The sequence below is a fragment of the Canis lupus genome, chromosome 1 (genome assembly GCF_003254725.2).
Source record: "Canis lupus dingo isolate Sandy chromosome 1, ASM325472v2, whole genome shotgun sequence".
In the NCBI taxonomy this organism is placed as follows: Eukaryota; Metazoa; Chordata; class Mammalia; order Carnivora; family Canidae; genus Canis; species Canis lupus.
In genome coordinates, this window is record NC_064243.1 from 50081467 (window position 1) to 50101734 (window position 20268).

The window sequence follows — 20268 nt, forward strand, 5'->3', positions numbered from 1 at the left end:
ACTAAAAGCCTCACATATATTTTCACATGCTATACAATATCTCCTGCCAAATTTTTCTAATAATTATACTCTATGTGCATTGTTGAAGCATATGGCCATTCCATACTATGCTTTCTTTTCCTTAATTTTCATGCTATCTTGGGTCTACACACACACACACACACACACACACACACAAACATATCTCATGTTCACCCCCAGTCCTAATATTGGCATCTCTATGGCAATTTTGGTTGTTAGAAGCATGTTCTCCAGTAAATTCCCCAGAAGGAGTATATGAGAAAAATATTCACTGAGGTCTTGCATATGTATTGGTGATGGTTCCTTTGGGGCCTTTATTCTTGAAAAGTAATTTGAGTGGATATAAAATTCTGGCCTCCCAGGTTTTCTTCCTTGAGCAACTTCACTGTATTACTTCTTGTGCTTCTGGTGGAAGGCATTATGGACAAGCCTGATGACAATCTGATTATTTTTTCCCTTTACACATTGAGTTGGTAATGTTTTCACCCAGATGCCCAAAGGATATTTTTTTTTCTTTAGAATCTGGTAGTTTTGTAAGAATGTATCTTGGTGCTGGTCATTTTCTGATCAATTTTCATGATTCAAGGAAACTGCATTGAATTAATTTTCAGTGTTTGCTCTATTTTCTTGCTTTGACATGTTTCTTACAGGATTTCTAGTATACATATATTGGATCTTCTTTACTCACCCTCTACATCTGTCAACTTCTCTGGAATCTGTCATTTCACTTTACTTTCAGGTTTAGAAGTTTCTTCCTTTTCATTTTCTGTTTCTTTTAAGACAATATCTGTTATTTATTTGTATTTGTATGATTTCTTTATCATATGGTTCCTTTGCAAATAGTGACTTTAGTCTCCACCTGACTAACATGCTTTTCTTACCTCTCAGGACATCATTCTCCTCCTCATTCTCTGTAACCTCTTAAAAACTTTGTGTAGGATTTAACCTTGCTTCTCGCTGTTGCACTGTTTTACATGAGATCAGTTCTAAGTAAACTTTAGAAACAAGGAGGATCCAGCATAGCTCTTGGTGGCTCAAGAGCTTCCTCTTCTGGTTTGTGGGGTTCACTTTCCATGAGCTCCCAGAATTATTACCCCACTTTTAACTAGATTTCCTCTTTCCTCATCCCCTTCTCTATTCCAAACACATTTCTGCTCAGTGTGAGGCCTTGTTTCCAAAGATATCTTTGGCTGGTTCAGTTTTGTGAGCCCAGGGGACCCAGATTATTCAGTCCCTTCAGATCTTAATGTAGACCTTTTGCACACCCACAACCCCCTAGTGCTTTTTTGTATTTGTTTCTCCTGAATTTGGTAGAGTATCTTATCCATAGTGTAAATAGCAAACTGTTGTAGGATGAATTAATGGAATCTAACTCCAGTGAGTGTCAATTAATTTAATTCTTCTAACAAAACAATCAATGGCAATGGGAATTAATAAGAGTGATGTAGGATGGTTTTCTATTTTAAATAAATGGCTCTCAAGCAATTGGCTATTTTCTGATTTAGTGATAGATCACCCAACTACTTAATTTAGTTAAGTGATTTTACTACTATGAATGATAGCTATTTTATTAAAGATACTTTTTATTTATTCATGACACACACACACACACACACACACACACAGACACAGGAAGAGGGAGAAGCAGGCTCCCTGTGGGGAGCCCGATGTGGGACTCAGTCCTGGAGCTCCAGGATCATGCCCTGAGTTGAAGGCAGACATTTCACCACTGAGCAACCCAGTCATCCCTGAATGGCAGCTTTTATCTAGGAAGAAGTTAACCTATGGACAAAGTCCAATAACACTTTAGAAATTCTTGCTGACAGTATTCACAGTGGTCTTAGTTACTGATGAAATGTGAAATTATATTTTTCTTTCTGCTCATTAGCTAAGGAGCTTATAAAAATGACTTAATTATAATTATTCTATTTGTGATACACTCAAGAGAATTTGAGCATATGATTTCTTTTCTAAAGACAAATATTTTAACTTATATACCTGTAATTTCTGATAATTAAAAAGTACACACATCTGAAATAAAACCCAAGCCTACTGAGTGCTTTACAACTGTTTTTTTAACATTGTGAAATTTATAAGAACAAACATGTGACCTAAAGACAGTAATGAGTTAGTAGTCACAGAAAGTTTCATATGCTAAGGAAAGAAATTAGACATGTAGTTATATGTATGTCATTAGAGATACTTGGTTCCCTTCAAGGTATGGCAGACATTTCCATGGATTCCTTTCAACCACTTACTGGCACAAAGTTGACAATGTATTGAAAGAACCCAACTATTTATTTACTAGAGAGTTTTAACAAATTAGCACTAAATAGGGCAGAATATGGAGATTCATCTGAGTGCAAAATACACACAATAGTGGTAAAGAGATAAATGGACTCCAATGGGGAAAGTGAACAGATACCGATCTGTTGACACTACTCGCATAATATGCAGGTGCTTTTTTCACTTATCAGTAATGGCATTTTAGGAAGAGAACTGAAGGAACATTATTATTATTATTTTTTATTTTTAAAGATTTTTTTATTTATTCATGTGAGACACAGAGAGAGAGGCAGAGACACAGGCAGAGGGAGAAGCAGACTCCATGCAGGGAGCCCGACATGGGACTGATCCTGGGACTCCAGGATCATGCCCTGGGCCGAAGGCAGCGCTAAACTGCTGAATCACCCGGGCTGCCCTGAAGGAACATGATTAATTTGCAATGTGGGTAAGTCTGTGTAGAATCTATTCTCAGGTAAGCTCAAAATTTTCTAAAAATCCCTTACTTACTATTTATCTTTGGAATCACTGTGACTGTGTGCGCACCTGTGTGTGTGTGTGTGGATGTATTCGTCTTAACCTGCCAACAAATGTTGCTTAAGATATTATTAAAACTAGTCTGCAAATTTATGGATATACTTTCATAAAATGGATAATCCACAGACAGATAACTAAGATAATTTAGAGTGACAACATGGTATTCGCAAAAATTTTTTGAAAGTGAATATTAACAAAGCATTTCTCTAAGGAAAAAAATTTTTTTAAAACATTTCTTACATTTCATCAGATTATAGTGAAAATGCATTCCATTAGTATGACCTACCTAGGTAAAAATCTCAACTCATTGCTATGGTCTATATTTTATTTATTCGAGAAATAAATTATTCAGTCTTTATGTGTACTCCCACGGATATTCCTAAGCACAGAAGATATTCCTTTTAAAATGTAAAGTTCAGACAAGTTTCAATAAACTGATATTTTAAGAATCTGAATAATGAATCATGGGAGAGTATAATCAAATAGAGGTTGTATTTTGGGAGTCTGCGGGTAGGTAGAAGAATTGAGTTGGGTAGAATATTGTTCTCTAATGAAGCAAGGTTCACATGTTCAAATCCCACATGGGGCAGCTAGCTTCCTCCTTCTCGCTGGCCACTGACTGCATGCTAAGCACTGGTGGTCACTTGAGGAGTCGGGCTGGGAAGGCCCCGCACCTGACAATCTTGTACTCCTGGAAAAACACCCAAAACACCTGTGTGGGAAGACATGTACCTCCTTGTTGTGATATCTGATTTGCATGCTTTCCTAAGAAAAGAAAGCAAAAAAGGAACCTCAAGTTTGAGATTGCAGGAAATATAAAGTACAGGAATACTATAGTGATAAAACTGAAGTCTGAGAAAACTGGCAAACGTTCTGTCAAATGAGTCACAGCTTGTCAGCAATCCCAGAGCTCCATGGCAGCCTTTCAAATCCTCTGAGCAGGGAAGGAGGCTGTTTTTGTTCTGCGGTGGAATTTTTCAGAATATCCTTTTGGGGGCACTCAGGTATAGCTACAAGACAAACCCAACGGAGTAGGCTGGGACCTGTCTTGCTTTCCCTCCTTAAACTCTGGATTCTGCTAAGTCTTAGCCACCAGCACCTGGGGATTTCCTCCCTGGGTCCTCCCTCCTCAAATTCCCATCAGAAATGCCATTTGCTGAGCTACTATTCTTTGCCAAGCCACTGCGCCAACACTTTGCCCATGCAGCACCTTCTTTGTCTACTCTGGGAACTAAAAGGATGAAACCATGGAGTCACACAGAAGTTCAGTCTTTTGTTGAACTTCACGCAGGCAGGACACCTCTGATCCCCGATCAGAAATCAGGGCTATGGCTCTAAAGACCACTCTTTCTCCAATACCAAGCGGCTTCCACTTTCTGTTTTTTCCTTTTTATTAAAAAAAAAATGTTTTTAGGGTCACCTGGGTGGCTCAGTGGTTGAGCGTCTGCCTTTGGCTCAGGTCGTGATCCTGGGGTCCTGGGATCTAGTCTCATGTCGGGTTCCCCCTAGGGAGCCTGCTTTTCCCTCTCCCTCTGTCTCTGTCTCTGTCTCTGTCTCTGTCTCTCTCTCTCGGTCTCTCATGAATAAATAAAATCTTAAAAAAATTTTTTTTCCAGCTCACTCTTCCTCAGTCATCCTTTTAGAAAATAATGAAAAATAGTTTCTTATGGAATTTCCTCTTTGAATAAAAAAATCTAAAATAACCTCCTAGAGAAACACACATTTATGATTAGTCCATTTCTCCTTGGTATACGGAGGATGCCCTATTTTCTATATGTGTTAGAACTGGGGGAAAAAAACAACAACCTGACACTCGTTAAATTCTCAGTAACCTTAATCTTATTTTTCCTCATTTGCAGGTAGTTAGCCCTGGGGGAGTTGGTGACAGCCTCTGTGGGTGTGCCTGCCATGTTCCTGTTTGTAGTCTCTGTTTTGTTGCTAATAATGTTTTCTTCATCCCTGGACATCTGTCATTGACTGATGAAGTAAATTGGCTAGAGAAAGGGCTGGACCTTATTCACTGCATAGAAAAAATAATCATTAGGATGGCTGAAATCAGATGTAAGGAGAAAACAGATCAAACAACACCTAAAATATAATTGGAGCAATAGACTGTATCCTGGATTGCAATTTACGAAGTTTTTTCCTTTTTATTTTTAAATTTTTATTTGTTTTATTTTTTTCAAAGTAATCTCTATGCCCAACATGAGGCTCAAACTCATGACCCCCAGATCAAGAGTTGCATGCCCCACCACTTGAGCCAGCCTGGGGACCTGAAGTTTCTTCTTTTTCAGATGTTCCTGATGACATGATGTCAAAAAAATACTTTGACTTCCAGTGGTTATGGGATCTTCTGGAAAGGAGGTCAAAACCAATTGGCTTCTTCTTCCCTTGTCCTTTCTATGGCCATGGCAGGGCCCCCAGGAAGGCAATGCTATGGAGTGGGGGCTCCTGCTAAGTGTTTTCCTCATGAAAGTTTCTAACAGTGAATGTGACACCATAGACTTCTGGAGGTTTTGCAAAAAGGACTGCTGAACACATACAGGTTTAAGGGCTGTCAGCATAGGGCATGGTGGCCCATGGACACATGTTATTTATCCTTTACTACAGTCCCTGAGACACAGCTTTGAGTAGTACTACTCTTGGCCTCCAAATTCAAGTGCCTCTGACTTCCTCCAGAGGCACTGTGGTGTTCATCACCTCCCACCTCCTTCTCCCTGTCTTTTCCTGGGCTTTCCTTTCTTTTAACACATTTCCAAATGTTGGAGCTCCTTAGGATTCACCTGGTCCCTTGTCTTTAATTCCCATTTGGCAACTGCCATGGATTTAAGATACCATCTGCCCAGGGTGCCTGGCTGGCTCAATTGGAAGACTATATGACTCTTAATCTCAGGGTCATGAGTTCAAGCCCCACATTGGATGTAGAGATGACTTAAATAAACCTAAATAAATAAATAAACAAACAAACAAACAAATAAATAAATAAATAAAATGCCATCTGTGTGCCAAAGATTCCATATTTATCTTTCCATCTCTGACCCCTGACCTCTGTCTCCTCTGAGCTCTGAATCATATATCCAAATCCTGACTTGCCTCCTTCTCAATGCTTTAGGCCTATCAAATCTGTTCAGAGGTGAGCCCCAGCTTCCTCACCTCCATTCTCACCTTCCTACCACCTTATGGCTCTCGGTGAGATAAAACTGTAGGACTCCTTCAGCTTATGAATCCTTGAGACCTGTGTCCTACCTCTGGATATTCACTTCCTTCTCTTTCCTCTGCCAACTGTCTTGATCCAGATGTTGTCCCAATTGGAGCAAGACTGACATTCTGGAAATGTAATTTAGTTAATGCCTGCCCCCTGCTTAAACTTTCAAGAATTTCCTATTGAACTCAATCAAATCCAAATCTTTTTTTTTTTTCAAATCCAAATCTTGATCATGGCCTACATGGTGTGGATGGTCTTCGTCTTTCATCACTGTCCCTCTTGCTCATTATCTTCCAGCCACATTGATTTTACTTAGTGGCTTGAACAGAACAATCTCTTTGCCTCTTGGGTGTGTGTGTCACTGAACATGTGCTTCTCTCTGCTTTGAATGCTCTTCTATCCAATACTGAGATCCCAGCTCAGTGAATAGTGGGTGCCTTCTCAAAATTTATGGATCCTTATCTAAAATACGTCAAATCTCAATCACTGTTTGTTTTCAACGTAGCACCTACCATGATTTGTTCTTGTGATTTCCTTGTTTACCATTTTACCTAACACTAGCACAATAGTAGTACAATAAAAGATATTCACAAAATATTTGTGGAATACATGAATGTTTGAATGTTGTTTCTTCATAATTCTGGTGATTAGTGATTGAACCTAAGGTGGGGGAACCTGGTATAAGTAGAGGTATTTCTGGAATGCCGTTCTTCTGAAGGCTCTCAAAACCCTATGGACTGACAGATATTATTCCTGGTGGGGTTTTTCTGTCCTTTTTTTTTTTTTTTTTTTTTTTTTTAAGGCTCACCTTAAACTTTGGAGTAGCTTAATTACCTACTATGTGATGATATCTTTGCCAATTAGATTGGACTTGGAGGGATGAAAGATGCTTTATGAACGTGAATTATAAACACAAGTCAGAGACAGGGCCAAAAAGCTAATATAAATGTGTTACGTTAAATTACAAGGAGTTTTAATTATATTTTTATTGTAGGAAGGTAATTATTTATAGTGTTTTAATGATTTATCTTTAATCTAGATCTCAAAAATCAAGGGCCTGCCGGGCGCGGTGGCGCGCGCCTGTAGTCCCAGCTATTCAGGAGGCTGAGGCAGGAGGATCGCTTGAGCCCAGGAGTTCTGGGCTGCAGTGCGCTATGCCGATCGGGTGTCCGCACTAAGTTCGGCATCAATATGGTGACCTCCCGGGAGCGGGGGACCACCAGGTTGCCTAAGGAGGGGTGAACCGGCCCAGGTCGGAAACGGAGCAGGTCAAAAATCAAGGGCCTTTTAAGGACCAATGAAAATGGAAAGGAATCACATACAAAGAAATGAGATGACTGATAAGCATCTATCTCCACCATCCAGCAATGGATTCAGTAATTAAGCAGTATCTGTGTGCATCTTATCAATTCACTTTTAGGTGCACATCACACTTATTTTATTGCCTACCTTGTTGCTACCACTTCAATCTATTGAGTGTAAATAATGCAAGTAGTATTTAAATCAGAAACATTTTCGCGTAGCACTTAATATTTGCAACTTACATTGCAATCCTATTGATTCACAAAAATTCTAAGACATGGCTGACCATTTCTCTTCCTTTTCTACGAATGGAAAAGCCACATTAGTGAGCGACTGAAGTGATGTGTCCAAGGGCACTGGTAACACACATTAATATAAAATCTCATTTTGTCAAGTAATAAAATTTGCTTCAAGCATCAAGAGAGAGCCTAAATGCTGTACCAGCTCCCTGAAAGGCTGCCCTACCCTAACCTGCAGGAGCGGTGGGGCTGGAATGCTTTGCTTTCTCTCTGGAGCTTCAGTCACCATCTGCCCTGAGGACACTAGCTTTTGTCATGTATCATCAGGATAGAAATGTCCCAGACTGACACCTCTGGTTAATATCAGTCCCTGAAGCAGTTCCTGGCTCCCCTGTCATTCTCCTATCAGACTTCCATGCCCACGTGGTTTCGTACATTGCTTTGCCCTACTCTGCCCTCCAGCTGCCCCAGCTCCCGAAGCCAGGGCCAGACAGTCCTACCTGCCCTGTGACTTCAATCTACACCTACTGTTCCTCTCACCTTCTTCCCCCACTGAAACTGGCTTCTTCCCTTTGACACCACTTCCCTGGCGGCTCCCTCAAATATTTTCTGCACTTTGTACCACCAAGCATTGCTCTGCAACGCTCTAAGTAGAACAGTTTTCTTCTCTCCTGACACCCTCCAGCTTTGAGTTTCGGACCACCAGGTTCCACTGGGTGCACTTTCTCCATCTGCAGGAACTCCTGAGCCTTACCTCCTTCAATTTCTCTCTCCCTGCTCCTCCTGCCCCCATTTCTTGAAGCTTCAGTTTGTGGCTCACCAGCACTCTTTCCCAGTCTGCTCTGGTAATAATTCTGGAGGATCTCAGTGTCCACATGGGTCACCCTTCCAATGCCCTGGCTTCCCAAACTTTTGGCCTCAACTTTTCCAGTCAACTTTTCCTCTATACTAACTCGGCCACCAGCACTCCCGGCCCTCCCCTGACCCTGCCATTGCCAGTCCCTGCAAGCCTCCGTAATCTCAATGTCAAGAATCCCATTCTTTTTTTTTTTTTTTCAAAGATTTTATTTATCTCTTCATGAAAGACACACCCAGAGAGGCAGAGACACAGGCAGAGGGAGACGCAGGCTCCCTGCGGGAAGCCCAATGTGGGACTCGGTCCCAGGACCCTGGGATCATGACCTGAGCCGAAGGCAGATGCTCAACCACTGAGCCACCCGGGTGCCCCAAGGATCTCACTCGTCAGCTAGCACCTACTTTTCCAGCTAAACCTTGCTAGTACTCAAACTCTAAAATCTCTTTGGACTCACTGGGACCTAGAACTAATGGACCAACTACCTTTCCCATTCCCCTTTCTTCTCATCCCCCCCCCCCCACTCTCTTGTGTCCTTGGGGACAGGGACATTGTTCCTGACCATCTCTCCTCTCCCCTGTGTCACCAACCCCCTACTCCTTTACAGAGTCACTCCCAGTGGCCTATAAACATGCCTCAGCTTTTCCTGTAAAAGAGAAAATTATCTTGATTCCATATTCCCCCACCCCAGCTACCTCATTTCTTTGCTTTCCTTTACAGCTAAATTCCTCAGAAAAGAAGTTACCTACATTTGTTGTCTCCCATTTCTCTTCCTCCTCTCACATGAACCCAATTCAAGCAATTCAAGCAGGTTTTCCCTCCCTGCCCCCTCTCCCCCATGGTCAAAGTCACCAATGACCTCCAAGTTTCAAATTCCATTGTTCATTTCTCACTGGGCTGGTGCTTGGTCAGCAGGAGGCATGGATGATCAGTCTTCCTCCTAGAAATGCTTCCTGCCTATGGCTTCCAGTTCACACCCTCTTGCATTTCTTCTCACCTTACTCCAACCACACCTTATATTTTATACTTTTTACATGAAATGAGCATTACTGATGGTCACTTCAGAACTTCTGTACTCATTTATTCCCTAACTGTACTCAGTTCCTTTCCTAGATGTCACCAGGATGCTTTCCGGCACACCCTTTATGTCTTTACTGACAAATTACCTGTTCAGTGAGGTTATTTCTGACCACCTGATATAAATTTCACCTCTTCGAAGCCCCAGCTACCACTACCCTCTTTTTGGTTTTATTTTTCTCCATGGCCATAATAACCACCTAACATAATGAATATTGAACGTGTCTGTGTGTACATAACATCACAGTTGTCCATTGGTATTTCTTTCTCCCTCCTATATTCCTATAACTGAGAATGGTATCTAGCACCTGAGTAGGTAGGTGCTCAGTAAGTATCTTCTGAATGAAAAGAAAGAAGGAAGGAAGGAAAAGTGCTTTTTCAGGAAACAAAGATCAAATTGTTGTGATAAACCATGACCCCATGTTGCACAACTAATCAGAATAATAGTGATTTTGATTGTGGCTCGATTACAATTCTAGGAGAATGCAAAGTGGCCTGACTTGTATGCAAATCCAAGGAGATGATTACAGTTGGCTTCTTTCCCTACTAATCACCAATGACTCTAACACAAATAGGGAAATAATTTGCAAATATTGGTACAAGTTAGAAGAGAGGGCTCCATTATCTGAGTGGAAATGTCAGGGCAACAATCAGTAATTCTTACTTTAAGAAATCTCTCAGGCTTTCGCAGGAAAATGGCTGGGAGATACATGTGTTTTCCTAAATAGGTATGTTTGCAGGAGTCAGTTATTAATTCTTACCTACAATGAAGGATAACTGATTTTGATTACAATTGAATAAACACTATGCCTGCTGAATTCTGGATTTTGCAGTATGAAAATATAAAGGAGACATTCTGAAACCTGTTAAATCAAGGAATTGAAAATAATTTTAGTTTTTTATCCTCCCCCTATTAACTCCTTTCTGTTTTTTTTTAATTTTTATATTTAAAATTTTTTAATTTAAAATTTTAAATTTTATTTAAATTCCATTTGCCAACATATAGTATAACACCCAGTGCTCATCCTATCATGTGTCCTCCTTAATGCCCATCACCTCGTTACTCTATGCCCCTACCCACCTCCCCTTCTGCAACCCTTTGTTTGTTTTCCAGAATTAGGAGTCTCTCTTGGTTTGTCTTCCTCTCTAATTTTTCCCCACTCAGTTTCCCCTCCTTCCCTTATGGTCCCTTGCACTGTTTCTTATATTCCACATATGAGTGAAACCATATGATAATTGTCTTTCTCTGATTGACTTATTTTGCTCAGCATAATACCCTCCAGTTGTGTCCTCGTCGATGTAAATGGTAGGTATTCACCCTTTCTGATGGCTGAGTAATATTCCATTGTACGTATATACCACATCTTCTTTATCCATTCAACTGTTGGACATCGTGGCTCCTTCCACAGTGTGGCTATTATAGACATTGCTGCTCTGAACATTGGGGTGCAGGTGTCCCATCGTTTCACTACATCTGTATTTTTGGGGTAAATACCCAGTAGTGCAAGTGCTGGGTCATACAGTAGCTCTATTTTTTACTTCTAGAGGAACCTCCACAAGTTTTCCAGAGTGGCTGCACCAGTGTGCATTCCTACCAAGAGTGCAAGAGGGTTCCCCTTTCTCCACATCCTCGCCAACATTTGTTGTTTCCTGTCTTGTTAATTTTAGCCATTCTCAGAGTAAAGTGATATCTCATTGTGGTTTTGATTTGTATTTCCTTGATGACAACTTATGTGGAGCATTTCTTCATGTGCTTGTTAGCCATGTGTATCTTTGGAGAAATGTCTGTTCCTGTCCTCTACCCATTTCTTGACCTGATTGTTTTTTTGGGTGTTGAGTTTGATAAGTTCTTTGTATATCTTAGGTCCTAACCCTTTATCTGATATGTCATTTGCAAATAACTTCTCCCATTCCATAGGTTGCCTTTTAGTTTTGTTTACTATTTCCTTTGTTGCACAGAAGCTTTTTTTCTTGATGAAGTCCCAATAGTGCATTATTGATTTTGTTTCCCTTGCCTTTACAGATGTGACTCACAAGAAGTTGCTGTGGCCAAGTTCAAAAAGGTTGCTGCCTGTGTTCTCTTCTGTGATTTTGACAGATTCACATCTCACATTTAGAACTTTCAACCATTTTGAGTTTATCTTTGTGTATGGTGTGAGAGAATGGTCCAATTTCATTCTCATGCATGTGGCAGTCCAATTTTTTCAACACCATTTATTGAATAGACTTTTTTCCCCACTGGATATTCTTTCCTGCTTTATCCAAGATTAGTTGACCATAGAGCTGAGGGTCCATTTCTGGGTTTTCTATTCTGTTCAATTGATCTACATGTTTGTTTTTGTGGCAGTACCATGCTGTCTTGATCACAGCTTTGTAATATAGCTTGAAGTCAGGCATTGTGATGCCCCCACCTTTGGTTTTCTGTTTCAACATTCCTCTAGCTACTTGGGGTCTTTTCTGGTTCCATACAAATCTTAGGATTATTTGTTCCAACTCTGTGAAGAAAGTCCATGGTATTTTGATAGGGATTGCATTGAATGTGTAAATTGCTCTGAGTAGCATAGACATTTTCACAGTATTTATTCTTCTAATCCATAAGCATCAAATGTTTTTCCATCTCTTTGTGTCTTCCTCAATTTTCCTTTCTGTTTTTAATCTAATGTTGGACACAGTTATCCAACTTTACAACATACATGTATGAAAGAAAAACATACTGACCAAAAACGCATCAATAAAACTCATCTTCCTTTGCATATTCCCTGGTCAGATGTGGCAAAGATGTCCTTTGAGTAAAAGCCAGTAAGAGGGTGAGGTAGGTCTCCCTTTCATGCTGTCAACTATTTGGTGTAAGCATTTCAAGAATAACTTGACATCAAGGTTTAACATAATACCATGGAAGCTGTAATTCTATACAAAGATTAAGAAATTTACTTTTATGCAGTCAAAAGTATGTGTGTATAATTCAGCACCCTGAATTATTTACTTAGCACATCCATTTAGAATCTGTCATCTGAGTACCACAGTACTTAAATAATCTACTTTTAATGGGTCATCCTTTGTATATAAGTCACAGATTCACATCCAGAGAAAGCAGTCGCAGTGAAATATGGAGAACATGCACAAAGTGCAAAGGTCTGGTGAGAGGAGCTCTCACACTCACCCACAGACATCATGTCAGACCACCTGCGACGACTGATCTCTTAGGCATCATGCATCTGGGCACTTACTTGTTTGCTTATCTGCCAATACGTTATGCCTGCTTACTGTCGGCGTCCTGAGATGAAATACTCTGGCAGATAGCAGATGTACCAATTAATAACCTGTCAGGTCTGATGGATAGAAGAGGAAAAGAGTGTCCTCACACATATCTATGGTGTGGCTTTCTTCCCCATTTTAGGGCGCCAAGGGTCAGGAGACATATTCTGCCTCCCTGGAGAGAGCCCAAACTGTCTCATTAGTGTCTATCTTTCATGACACTGTGGCGCTGCCTTTGAGAGGCTGACTCACCTGCTCTTCTCCAAGAATCCTGAAGTGATGGAGCTCTTTAATCAAGGAGTTGGGGCAGCCAGCTGTTGGAGAAAACAATGAATCACAAACATGTTATTACCATTCTGTACAGTAATGTGTTTTTATGTGCAGTTCTGACTATCAGCTGCAGTATTATTGTGGAGGACGCAGACACCTACCTGCACAACATGTTCCAACCAACCACACAAAAGCCATACCTTTGAGGGAGCTATGGCTGCTGTCCAGGTCCCCACTGTGACACTGGGAAGGAACTGCAGGTGAGCCTCACCAGGACTTTTCTTCCTTCTGATTGGGATCTGGCCTTTGTGGGGCTTTAGGCTCCCACATCGTTTCTGTCCAGTGTGTTACTCTCCCTCATAGAGAACCAGGATTCTGACCAGAGTGGGAGAATTGGTGAGTGTAGGTTCATTGCCCTTATTGACCACACCCTGTTTCCTCGCTTTGCAGGCAGGGACCCTGCACACAGAAAGATAAGAAAGAAGACAGGGCAGCTGGACACCGCGTCTTCATGGGGTTTGGTTGTAGTAGAACCATGCCTGGTTCTTTCAGGAGGATCTGTCATGACCAGAAGGATCCTGTTTTTTGGTCTGGAAAGGAGTTCTTATGGAAAGGACTCAAGAAGAGAGCCAGAATAGTTTGGGTGCTCATGACCTTCCATTCTACCCAGTCGGTAGGAGCCTCTTCAGGCTTTCAGATTTTCTTTCTCCATTTGTAAAAAGAAAGAAGTAAATAAATTATATATATGTATGCCAGCACATGCTTAGTTATCATTTTAGTATATGTGCTGCCAAAGCTAGCACATTTAAGTTATGTTCCATCTCTATCTTTTTAACAGAATAATCCTACATATTACGTTGTAGTCATTTACAATCTTAACTCTAGTAACAAAAATTGACATAAAAGCCCATTTCTTAGATACAGTCTATGGATTACATAATCTGTTGAAGCTTCTAGTGAGGAATTGGGTTGCATGCACAATGTACCAAAGCAATCACTGTGCTGTTGTCCTTGTTACTCAGCATTGAGAAATAAGGAGGATGGAAAGTACCAAGGACATCGGTCTAGGGAGGACAGGCTGAGGAAGGAGGGAGTTGTCATCATCACAGGGGTGAAGGAGTTATCCTTTGCCAGAGAGATTCAATTTGTGCTTGGTTCTAGAAGATAGCATTAGAACTAATAGGCAAAAATGACAGCAGTAGACTTTGGTTCAATATAAAGAAATTTCTAACTTAAAAATGGACTACACTGCCTTATGAGCTAGTAACTGTAGGTTTTCAGACACAGGCTAAATGACTATTTCCGCAAGATATTGCAGAGATGAATTTGACAGAGTCCATTCCAGTTCAGAAATTCTCTGGTCATGTAAAATGCTGAAACACAGTTTTAGTGTTTGATGTTATATTTGACACAGTCTTTGATATAACATTTCATACTTTGAGAGACTGGTTTGTAAATGCTTACCAAAGTAGTACTAAGGAGTTTTAAAAATATAAACACAATGTAAACGGGTGATGTCACCACCTGACAATAGACCAATAAAATAAATGAAAATCCTGAGATGGATATTTTGGCAGAAAACATAGCAGGTTAATTGCCTCAGGCACACCCAATGCTATAAAGAAAGGAAGCTAGGTCCTTGACATTAGAACTGTGTTTGTTCAACTGGATGCCACAGGCATGCAGTCTGAAGGTTCTTTTTGAGATGCTCATATTAGATATTGTCATAACTATCTAAACAATTAGGAGAAGTCATGCTGGATTATTTGTTTGGCTGCCATTTAACCAAAAACTATAGTGGAAGTTCAGCCTCATACCAGTTCTAGAGTTTTAGATCATCTTGGGAATAGGAAGTTCTGTGAAACTCGTAAGGAAAGAGCTCTAGGGATGTGTTCCCAACAAGTGGGAGGCCCATGGTCTGGTACCAAGTGTAGGAGGTGCACTCGGGGAAGGGACCATGGGCACAGGGACACCAAGCCAACCAGCCAGGGCCTTGTTTGCATCCTGGGGGAATAGTTTAGGAGCCGTAAAATGCCAGCATCTGTGATACTCAATTCACAGAGCTAACTGGAATACTTTTTTTAAAATTTACATTTAACTTATTAACTTTCACTGGGTCCTTCCAGTTGTAGGAATATAAAATGTTTATGTCCTCATTTATATTGAGATGTATTTAAAAGGATACTATTTTGCGGAATAAGTCTATTCAACCTTGGAAGTTTTAGAGGATTTTTTTTTTTAAAGTAGTCCTCCATGTCCCTCAAATTTGAAAAAGACTTATTTGACTTCATTTAATGCCAGGTAAAATAAGAAACAGAATTTAAAATTAGCCTGTCTTCAGGATTTGTATTCCAACACTCTCCTAAGATGTAACTACAAGGATTGATGTCAATGAGGGTTCCAATATAAACATCTTTCACAGAAGACTAGATAATTACTTGTAACACCTGGAAGGAGGAATAAAGTATAATAAATGAGGACACATATGGCATTAGTTACAAGGGAAGATGTGTGAGGGGTCAAGATTTTTAAGAGACCATTGAGGAGCATCCTGCTCGCTGCGGAAACATCAGTGTGGGAAATGGACAGCCCCAAGCTCCCTGTGAAGGCAAGTTCCCAAATTACGAAACTAGAAACGTAAGACACACAGGGAATCCAGTAGTGTGAGGAGGGAGGTTGGGGTGCCAGGAGAAAGAAAGAGCCTGGCAAAGAAGGATTCCGTGAAGAGTGTTGTTAATGTTGGGGCTGCACTCTTGCTTTTTCCCAATTCTTCACACAGAGCCTCCTCCTGCATGGCAATGGGTCATCTTCTGGAGCCACCATGGCCTACTTGGGTCAGTTGAATCCTCACAGTGCCCAGCATTCTCTGCCTTCAGGCTCCCAAGGGGAATCTTTTCTCGAGATCATAGAGAAAAGGCTCCTATTAAAATGTGCACGTGGTGAGGGGACATGGTGGCTGGGTGGCTCCATTGTTAAGCAGGCAACTCTCGGTTTTGGCTGTGGTCATGATCTCAGGGTCATGGGATGGAGCCCAGTGTCTGGCTCCACACTCAGTGGGGAGTCTGCTTGAAATTCTCCCTCTCTCTCTCCTTCTGCTCATCCCATTTGTGCATTCTCTCTCTCTCTCTCTCTCTCTCAAATAATCTTTAAAATAAATAAATAAAATGTGCACATGGGACATCATGCCACCCCCCGCCCCATAGGGTTTCCATCTCAAAGAAGGCAGTGGCTTTCTAGGTCCTCCACCCTCTGAGCCTTCTCTCTCCCTCCTCATCCCACTGGGCTGTGATCGCCTGCCTGCTCCTGACCGTTCCACACACTGCTGTCTCCAGCCTTCTGTGCTTGCTGCTCCCTATCCCCAGAAAGCTCTTGGCCCTGACATCTGCATGGGGGGCTCCCTACCTCCTGCATGTCCTTTCTCAAACGTCACCTTCTAAGTGACACTGCTTGGGGTGGCCCTGCGTGAAATTACAGCCTGTTTTCACTCCCTTGCCCACACATCCTCATCACGCTGTATTTTCTCCAGAGTGAAATCATCTTCTAATGTACCTTACACCTCATGTACTTTATTCTCTGTTGCCAGCTGCTGAAATGCGAAGGTGACACATGGAAGGATGGTTGCTGTCTTGTCCCTGTGGTATCAGCCATGCCCACAACAGTGCCTGGGTATGTGGCACTCACTCAACAGCAGGTGCTCTGTGGATGAGTCTCCTGCCATGTGGTCACCATGGCACATGGTGGCTGGGCAATGGTGGCACCCGGGAGGGGGGCTCCCACACCACTCCTCTTCCCCCTCCCAGAAGCCTCAGTTCTGACCTCCAGCCCTGCAGGTGCTTTGCTTCCTGTGTATTGGTTACATGGTCTTTTCTGACCACTCATCTCTCATGCCCTCCAGGACCTCGCACCTTCTTTTCCTTCTCTGGGTCCAGTCTTGCCAATCACTGCTAGTGTAGCAACCGGGGCTGGAAGTCTAATAGAAACCACGCCATCTCCCTGATGCTGCACCCCTGCTGAGTGGTCAGGCCCTGGCTGTGGCTGGCCTTTCACTTTTCTTTGGCCAGCACCCCCTCACCTCCCTTGGGGACTCACCAAACCATCACCATTCTTCTTAATTAACCTCTAACACTTCATTCCCAAAATAAGACTTCACCTGACACAGGTGTAAAGCTCTTGTCATGAACATGGAGACAAGGGCCCCAGCCCCCCCACAAGGAAGGACCATGGCTGAGCTGTCTAGGGACAGTAACAGAGCCGTGCCCTTAGCTGCAGACAGTTGCCTCATCTCAGGTCATGCCTTCCAGGGACCCCAATCTGCTGCCCAGGACAGCACCACCTAGCTGCGTGGGCTGCACCTGCTCCGAGGCTCTGCAGGGGCTGAGGCTCTGTGGGGCCTGAATGACAGTGTGATTCCCTACTCTGTCCAAGCTGGCTCCCTTCCCCTCCTTCCAAGGTGCCAATCCAATAAACACCAGTACTCCATCCTCTGCCTCAGCCTCGACTTCCAGGGAACCCAGCTGGTAGCTTTCAAGGGTGCCATCCCTGAATTTCATATCCCCTCCTGATTATGACCCCCTGTATCTATCCATCTCTACTCCTCCACACTAAAAGGGGAAATAGTGTCTTTCTCAAGACAGGGCTCATTCTTCATCTGTCCTAACCTGTCCCTGCTCAGCCCCTAGTAGAACTAACGCACCAATCATTCCCTTTCCTCATGCTCTGCCACTTTGTGGCATGTTCACTTCAAACAAAGTGCTATTCAAGTCTTCCCTTTAAATATTCAGCAAAAATCCAGCCTTGAGCATGCAGTTAGCACCTTCGCTTCCTTTCTCCTTTCATACAATGGTCTCTGAGGAAAAGCCTACAGCCATTGCCACCACTTGAAAATAGCAATTGGAGCTATGGATTCCAGAAGCGAAATACCGAAATTGGGGATTTCATGCCCTTTAATAAAAGTTCCTGCAGTCAAGGCCTGGATTGAAGCTCTGGTTGTACACTCACTAACTGGTTATGTGCTCCTGGATAAATCAGTTACTCCCAGTGCCGAGATCTTTTACCAGGAATAATCCCCATCTCCATCTCGAACAGCAGTTTTCAAAGTACGTGAAAACAACACAGAATGACAAAAAAATCAGAATGACAAAAAAATTGATAATGATATTAATAGTGTTTCCACATATGGCTGCTGCTACTTCTTTTAAAAATTTCCTGAATTTAAAAGGGAAGTGGCTACGTGAAACAATTGCTGCATGATCTGTTGTCTTAAGAACTAAAGGTCAGGACTTCTTTTTTCAGCTCTGATGTGTGAAGGGATTGGGAGTTATTATTCTTAACTTTACAACTAGGAGAATCTGGGCAAACTGAAAACCAGCAACTTTCCTTAGACCCATGAGAGAGCAGGTGTCACCCTGGAATCTCGAGAGGCAGGCAAATCCAGCAAGTGACAACTCGACCTGCCAACGTGGAGTGGAAGCCATACAAACCGCAAACGGGTCGGTTTCAATGGACCGCAGATTACAAGACGGAGACTGTCGGAGTGGTTAAGAATGGAAAGAACAAGACCTGAAGGTTAGACGCTGAGCCATTTCCTTTATCAGAAAGGAAGATCTGGGGAAGAACCCCCAGATCTCAGAAGAAATTCCATAATACGTTGGCTTGAGCAGGTGATTTACCAAGTACAAGTCCCAAGACTCTCAGATGGCCAGGGGTGCAGTTGATGTGATGGGGACCCGACCACTTTCTCTAGATTTGGCAGATCATGACTTGTTTGGGGAGGGCAAATGTGAAGCTCTAACTCACTTGCAAAATATACTAGATGATGAAAAACAAAACAAGACAAAAACCATACTAGATGATGGTTTAGGGGAGAAACGCTGGATAGTAGAATACGCACGATGCCAGGCATTTAAATCTGTTGTAATCTTGCCTTGAAAAAGAATTGCTGAGGAAATGAACTGAGTAGCAGTGCTGCATCCAGAGCTATTTTGGGTGTCCTACCGAAGGAAAAGAAATGTCAGGTTGGCTGTGAAGGCTTTGCAAATCTAGCTGCGTTGAAAGCACAGACTAAACGGGCACGCTTCTGTGAATGAAGAACATGTGTAAAATCAAGAATGTGGGAGGCGGGGACATGCCTATCAGGACACAGGCTTCTTCCTGAACATGCCTGCAAAAGAGCAAGTGGTGCCCAGACGAGAGAGGTATTCCCTGGTTGTCTCTGTCCCGTTATCCCCCTCTGCCACCTGCCCTGTGGGTGGATCCCACAGCCTCTTTACCCCACATGCAGGGGTGGGGGTGGCACTCTCAGTCCCAGCCTGTCCCCCTCTCTCCATTCCCATTTCCCTGGCCCTGGAGGAGATGAGAAATAATGAGGAAGCTAGAACAGGAGAAGGAAATGAAGTGACAGTCCACCCCCATCACTAACCAGCTGTGCAATCTTGGGCCGAGATACTGTGTCAGCTTCAAGCCTTTACTTCCTCTTGTAAAATGAGAGTAAGGATATTAAACTCATGGGCTTGCTGTAAACAGTGTGTGTGGGTATCCACGTGTTTGTATACATATTACCTAGTAGAGTTTCTTGCACACGGTGGGCTCCTAGCAAATGGTAGCTGCTCTTCTGAGGGCCTCTGGAGAGCGGGGGTGCTTGTCAGACTGCGCTTGAGATGGTTGTTCCGCTGCCCTGCCAGAAATGCCTTGTTGCTTGAACCCTCAATGTTTAGAGGCCAATTTTGCTAACGGAGCCCAGTTCCCTATGACATATTTGAGATTATTAGGGCAATCTGCTGAGAAACAATGGATCATCAAGTATGTGTATGTGTTTATAATGTGCATATATACACACATAGATATACTCACATGATCATACGGGCTTAGAAAAGTATGGCTAGCATATGTTTAAGGCTTTAAGTTTGTTGCCTTTTGTTAATTCATTTATCCATTTACTCACTATAATAAACTCAAGTGATTAGTAAGCAATTTGATGTTTTTATCTGATATCATAAAACTTTACAACATTTTTTTACCTTTGAACTAGCTGGAAGATTTTTTTTTTTTATCCCACTGGTCATTTCAAATTGCATCATTTACATATCTGTATCTACAAAGTGAATGAATAGAGGCAATCGGGAAAATTTCCTGAACCCCCAGATCTCCCGGCACATGCAATTATCCAAATATGCATAAGGGAAACTGACTCAAATTTTCCACAAAAGGGACAGTTAGCAACTGCTTCA

At 42.1% G+C, this 20268-nt stretch overlaps 1 protein-coding gene across 1 annotated transcript in view; it reads right to left on the reverse strand.

The window, feature by feature from the left end:
• Window positions 1-20268, reverse strand: part of PRKN (parkin RBR E3 ubiquitin protein ligase) — a 1305989-nt gene that overhangs the window by 188864 nt on the left and 1096857 nt on the right. Inside the window, exon 8 of the mRNA XM_025422695.3 lies at window positions 13025-13086. Coding sequence (XP_025278480.1) covers window positions 13025-13086 — 62 coding nt within the window. The remainder of the gene's footprint in view (window positions 1-13024; window positions 13087-20268) is intronic.